General features: G+C 62.4%; 1 gene segment (V, D, J or C); it reads right to left on the reverse strand.

Annotated features, from left to right (window-relative positions):
• Positions 1-1,177: 1,177 nt before the first annotated feature.
• Positions 1,178-6,507, reverse strand: part of LOC112408516 (Ig gamma-2A chain C region, membrane-bound form-like) — a 13,743-nt gene continuing 8,413 nt past the window's right edge. Inside the window, 4 exon segments of the C gene segment in view lie at positions 1,178-1,371; positions 3,928-4,260; positions 4,429-4,755; positions 4,949-5,304. Of these exon segments, the coding sequence occupies positions 1,193-1,371; positions 3,928-4,260; positions 4,429-4,755; positions 4,949-5,304 (1,195 nt within the window).

Raw genomic sequence — 6,507 nt, forward strand, 5'->3', positions numbered from 1 at the left:
CAGGACCAGCGCCCAGTGGTCAGGACCAGGGCCCCGTGATCAGGACCAGGGCTCAGTGGTCAGGCCCAGGGCCCCGTGATCAGGACCAGGGCCCAGTGATCAGGACCAGGGCCCAGTGATCAGGACCAGGGCCCAGTGATCAGGCCCAGAGCCCAGTGGTCAGACCCAGGGCCCAGTGGTCTGGCCCAGGGCCCAGTCATCAGGACCAGGGCCCAGTGGTCAGGACCAGTGCCCAGTGGTCAGGATCAGGGCCCAGTGGTCAGGCCCAGGTCTCAGTGATCAGGACCAGGGCCCAGTGGTCAGGCCCAGGTCTCAGTGATCAGGACCAGGGCTCAGTGGCCAGGCCCAGGGCCCAGTGGTCAGGCCCAGGGCCCAGTGGTCAGGCCCAGGGCCCCGTGATCAGGACCAGGGCTCAGTGGGCAGGCCCAGGGCCCCGTGATCAGGACCAGGGCTCAGTGGGCAGGCCCAGCGCTCTGGGTGTCGTTACTGTGAGAGGACTTGCTTCACTTTCTCTTTTGTGAAACCCAGTACTTGCCGTGAGCCTGCACGGCCACAGGACCAGCTGATGAGTTCTAGGCAAGGGGCCCGCGTCCAGACCCCTGAGACCCTGCCGTGGGCCATGGGGCCGGCATCCTTGTCTTCAGAGCCTCTGCCCCTCTCCTCCCCCTCCCCTCATTCAAAGTTTGAGAACTTCTGCCTTTGGGATCATTTATTGCACCAGGAAGGCCTTTGTGGGTGCGCACATGGCTTCTGAGCAGCACTGAGCTCTGGCATCCAGCTGGGCTCTCAGGAGGCTCCTCACGTTTCCTCCCTGCAAACACGAGAGGTGTCAGGCCTGGGGGCCTCCAGAGGTGGGTAGCGTCCTTGCCAGTGGTCCTTCCCCACCATGGCCTGGCTCCCATAGACTGGATGGAATCCCGTGGCAGCCGCACCCAGGGAATCTGATGCCCTGACACTGCTGGGGCACATCCGTGCTCTGCCCCCAGCCCTGCCCAAGCTCTCAGGGTCTGTGGGGGGGCCGCCTCTCTGTAGGCCAGACCCCCATCAGGAGGGACAGGGGAGCTGTGTTGGAGCCGGGCCCTCCTGCCCCCCTCAGCCAGCTGCTGGACCTTCTTCTCCTTTATCTATCCACCCCCGTCTGTCCATCTCCCACCTGTGCCCGGCTGGCTCCTGGTCAGTACTGGGGACCCCCTCAGCTGCCAGGTGGGCCCCGGATGCTAGTCACAGTCAGTGCTGTGCTGTAGAAGAGGCTTAACAGGAAGAGGGCGAGCAGGGTGATGGTGGCGGGCCACAGGCTGGCTTCCGGGCCGTCCTCCTCGGGGCCCTCCCACGGCAGGTCCAGCACCAGCCAGGGCAGCGGGTCCCGGTGATCTGTAAGACACAGCAGGCCTGCGAGGTCCGGGTCTGCGTGAGTGCGGGTCGAGCCAGTGCCCTCCCCGCCGGGAGCTCTCAGGGTGGGGACGCTGGCGGTGCGGGTGCCCTGTCTCAGGTCTGAGGCTGCCTCCTGGAGGGTGAGAGAGCAGGTGCCCGGGGCAGGGGCTGGACTTTGCCGCTCTTGAGGCACCCTCAGGACTCCTATCTCTGGGGGTCTCAGGGCACCTCAGAGAGAGAGAGGGACATGGCAGGGCAGGAGGGTGGGCACCGTCTCTGCTCTTGCAAGGAGAGCTCAAGCCCAAGGCCTCCTGGATCCCAGTCCTACTTGTGAGCTCAGCAAGCCCTTGCTCTTGGACCTTCTTGGCCTGGGCCCTGGATGGGACCAGAGAAGATCAGACATGCCCACCCTCAGGGTGCTCCAGGTCGAGACATAGGTCTGGGTCTGTGGTTCATTGTGCCAAGGGCCAGATGGACAAGACCAAGGGGCTCTGTTGCTGTCCCAGGAAGTGGCTGATAAGCTACAAGGAGCATGAGAAAGGCCCAGGTGAGAGCCACCAACACAGGCAACCTTGCTGTCTTCAGGGTCCCAGGGCATAGACCTCCCATGTTAAATGGGATTTGGACCAGCTTGTTATATGCTGACACATCCAATCATTTGTCCATTCATCCATCCATCCATGTAACCATTCAATTACCTACCAATCTATCCATCCGTCCATCTACTCATTCATCCATCCACCTGTTCACTCACCCATCCTTCCATTCATTCATCCATCCACACCCCATCTGTCCTTCGGTCCATCCATCCACTTCTCTGTCCTTCCATCTGTCCATCTGTTCATCCATCTATCTGTCTCTTCGATCATCTGTTCATCCATCCATCCATCCATCCATCCATCCATCCATCCGTCCATCCATCCATCCATCCACCCATCCACCTGTCCATCTGTTTGCCCATTTGTCCATCCATCCATCATCCATCCATCCATCCATCCACCCACCCATCCACCTGTCTGTCCATCTTTCCATCCATCATATGTCCTGTGACCCATCCACCTGTCTGTGCTGTCCGTCTGCTGGCTCCACCCTCATCTACTGTCTCTTCTGCCTCCCCCTCTCTTTAGAAAGCTCCTCCTGTGGGCAGGTCTTGGTCCCTTGGTGGCTGGACCACCTTCTCTGTGGCAGCACTTCCCCAATTAATCCATTGCTCCCCCCATTGCCCTTTGGTGACTGGACCCTTAAGAGGGGAGCAGTGGCCAGGGTGGGCAGGGGTGTCCACCCCACCTTGGCCCTGGAAGCAGAGAGAGGCAGCCAGAAGGCTAGGTCCCCTGGGAAGGCCCAGAAGGTGACTAAACGAGAGCAGGGGCCCCGCTGCCCCCTTGTGGGAGCCCTTGTGCAGGTGTCCCATGGTGGTCACGGGACTGTCCTTCTAGGTTCGGTCTCCCTGACCTTCCCTCCTGCCAGGAGCTCCGAGCAGAAGCTGTCTAGGGGCCCTAGGTGAGAGCTGTCTCTTCTGACCCCTCTCCACCCCAGCCGCCCGCCCCATCTGTGGTTTGGGCGACTTGAATTTGCAGACCAAGTGGGGAGCAGGTGATGTCTGAGAGGGTTCTCTCCAATCGATCCCTGAACTGTGCCCAGCTGGGTACACAGGGAGGCCTGAGGCCTGGAAGGACCTGAGGCAGCAGGTCTGGGCCTGGGGAAAACCCTCTGGGAGCTTGGGTGGGGACTCCTCTTGCCTTCCTGGAGCTGGTTCTGGGCTGTCAACTTCCTGCACCTGCAGGGCTCAGATGTGTGTGTGTGTGTGTGTGTGTGTGTGTGTGTGTGTACGTGTGCCCACGTGCGTGACCACGAACACATATGAGAGTACGTGTGCATGTGTGTGTGCGCCCTTGTGTACATGTGCAGAGCAGTGGGATGTGGGGTGGGGAAGGCTGTACCCAGGTGGGGTGGCCCCCTTTCCGTGCGGTCAGTGGGGCCGTCCTACACTTGTGTGCGCTGTGCCCACAGAGGGCCCCTGGAATCCAGCCCTCTGCCCTCGCCACTCCTCCTGTGAGCCCCCCTCTGCGTGATGGCACCAGCCCCTTCTCTGGCCGCCAGGCTCCCCTCTCCCTCGCTCATGCCTCCCGGCTGCCCCTAGAGGCAGTTTCCTGAAATACAAGTGACCAAGTCACCTGCCCCTGGGAACCATCGTGGGGCCACTCTTCTCAGGACCCAGGAGGCTGTGCCTGTCTCGCACATCTCAGCCCCAGTTCGACGCTCACTCCTGTGCTCACACTCACGCACAGCCATGAAGGCACGTCCGGCATCAGGCTGAGGGGAAACCAAGGCCTAGAGAAAGTCGGGGCAGCAGCTGCTCTTTCCTCCTGGGTCCTGCCCCCTCCTGGCGTGTGCAGACCCCAAGCACGGACAGATAGGCAGCCGGAGGGAAGCGCAGAGCTGCTTCAGGCGAGCATGGAGTTTATTCAAGGGGCGGGTGGGGCAGGGGCACGGCTCAGTAGCAGACGCCGTCCACCTCCGACATGACCACGGACACGTTCACGTGGGTGGGTTTACCCGCCAGGCGGTCGATGGTCTTCTGGGTGAAGGCCAGGGGCAGGGTCTCGTGGCCCACCATGCAGGAGAAGGACTCCCCCTGCTTCCAGGCCTCGGCATCCACGCGCAGCACGCTGGTCACGGTGAAGGTGGGGACACTCTGGTTGGGCTCGGGCAGGGGCCTCCAGGTCAGGTACTTCTCGTGGGGCAGCTCCTGGTTGCCCTGCAGCCACCGCACCAGCACATCCTTGGGGCTGAAACCTCGCACCAGGCACGTCAGCGTCACCATCTCATTGAGGGCCAGCTCCTCCGACGGCGGCGGCAGCAGGTGGACCTCTGGCCGGAACGTGTTCACTGGAGGGCAGAGAGCAGGGTCAGGGGTCTGGGCAGGGAGGAGAGTGCCCCCTGCCCCCCGGGCGACCCGTGTGGGGGGTGGGCGGGAGCTGGAGGGTGGAGTGGGCTCAGGAGTGCACCTCGCGCACTGTGTAGTGCCCAGCCGCCCACTCGCGGGTCAGGGCCCACCTGAGGGTTTTGTGATGGTGGCGGTTAGCAAGTCCTCGGACTCGGGGTGGGTGGCGGTGCAGGAGAAGGACTGTCTGTTTTTCCAGGGATCGGCGCAGCCCGGCAGGACACTGGACACACTGAAGCAGCCGCAGGAGTCAGGCTTGGGCGGCTCCTGGATGGCGTTCTTCCCACCTGTCGGGTTCCAGGTGAAGGTGGCGCCCTCGGGGTCTCTCAGGCCACTCAGTGTACACGTGAGGCTGGCATTGGAGCCCAGGAGCAAGTCCTCAAGGGCCGGTGGGTTCAGGGACAGGCTGGGCTTTCCGCACGAACACTGAATAGCTACAACTGAGAGAGAAGCCAGAGCAGGTCAGCAAGCCCCTCCGTCCGCTTCCCTGGCCTCCATCCCCAGCCCAGGCCCCTCTTGGCCACCCGCCGGGCCTCAGCCACCTCTTGTCTGAGGGGAGTGCCCACAGGGATGCAGTCAGGGAGCTGGGTCAGGGTGGCACCATGGGGGACCCGCCCCAGCCTGCCCTCTGACCTTGGCAGGGACCTGGGCAGTGAACTGAGCAGGGCACGTCCACGGTTTGGCTGGATTTGGAGAGGTGCTGCACTTGGCATTTCACAGACTTGTCGGCTGGGCACTGGTTGGCTGGCAAGGTCAGCTGGCTGCTCATGGTGTACAGGCCCCTGGCCTGAGCAGGGGGGAAGTTCCTGATGGACACGCCATTGCCGCTCTGGCTCCAGGTCACCTTCGGTGGCTCTGACGGGAAGAAGCCCTGGACCAGGCAGCCAATGACCACCTGCCCGGCTGAGTTTTCGCTGCTCAGGCTCAGTGGGAAGAGTCTGGGGCTGGTTTCAGGCTCTGAAACATAGGGTGTGCTGTGAGATGGCAGCCTTCACGCCGACCAGACACCCGACACAGCCCCATGAGGGCAGGACGACGCCTGCGTTTCCTTAACACACAGAGAGTCAGTGACTGCCCCAAGGTCACGCAGCTTGTACGCGGCGCACCCGGGGTCGGCAGTGGCCACCTGAGTCCAGCTGAGCCATTTCTGAACGCACTCCTTGGGACTCTGAGCATGTGGACCACACACGCTCCTCAGACGTGAGGCCTGGCTGTTGCACACGGCTCTCCCACTGACCAGCTGAGTCTGTGTGTACTGTCAGAGCCTCAGCTGCCCTCTGTGCAGTGGGCACGGTCATGCCCTTCCCCAGGGTGTGGGGTATCGTGAGAAATGGGCCCAGAGAGAGGGCAGAGAAAAGACAGAGAAGCCTGGGCTTGAAGCTGAGTCTGCATGGGGGCCAGTTTGTCTGTCCTGGGGCTCAAGCTGGGGAGGTGAGGGGGCCTGAGAATTCTATGTCCCCCCTCCCACTTCCTGGGTAAAAGTCCCAGTCCAACCATTTCCCCCTACAAAGCACCCCCCGCCCCCGACCCCATCCTCCCAAACTAGCAGTTGACTTCCATGGACTATGTGGAACTTTAGGCTGGAGACCCAGTTCCAAATCAGTCCTTCTGGGATTCCCCCTGGACAGCTGGGCTACAGAGGGCACGGTCTGCCCTTGACCTTTCACAGTTCCCTTCTGGTCAACTGGTGAGGGGAGAGGGGAGCACCACATTTGCACCCTGAGGCTGCATGGCCCTGTGCGCCCCCGAGAAACAGAGGGGGCTGTCTGGCTGGAAACCAGGGCTCTGGGGGTGACCATGATCAACCCACTGTCCCCTGTTCACCTCAGGCACTAACCCAGTCTACCACAGTTCAGCCCAGCCCGGCCCACCCCAGCTCATTTCAACCAAGCTCAGCCTAGTTCAACTGAGCTCGGCCCAGCTCAACTCAGTTCAAGCCATTTCAACCCAGTTCAGCCAAGCTCAGCTCAGACCAGTGCAGCCCAGCTTAGCCCAGCTCAGCCCAGCTCAGCTCAGCTCAGCCCAGCCCAGCCCAGCCCAGCTCAGCCCAGCTCAGCCCAGCTCAGCTCAGCCCAGTTCAGCCCAGCTCAGCCCAGCCCATCCCAGCTCAGCCCAGCTCAGCCCAGCCCAGTTCAGCCCAGCTCAGCCCAGCTCAGCCCAGCTCAGCCCAGCCCAGCCCAGCCCAGCCCAGC

The sequence above is a fragment of the Neophocaena asiaeorientalis genome, unplaced genomic scaffold, assembly GCF_003031525.2.
Source record: "Neophocaena asiaeorientalis asiaeorientalis breed wild unplaced genomic scaffold, Neophocaena_asiaeorientalis_V1.1 scaffold476, whole genome shotgun sequence".
NCBI lineage: Eukaryota > Metazoa > Chordata > Mammalia > Artiodactyla > Phocoenidae > Neophocaena > Neophocaena asiaeorientalis.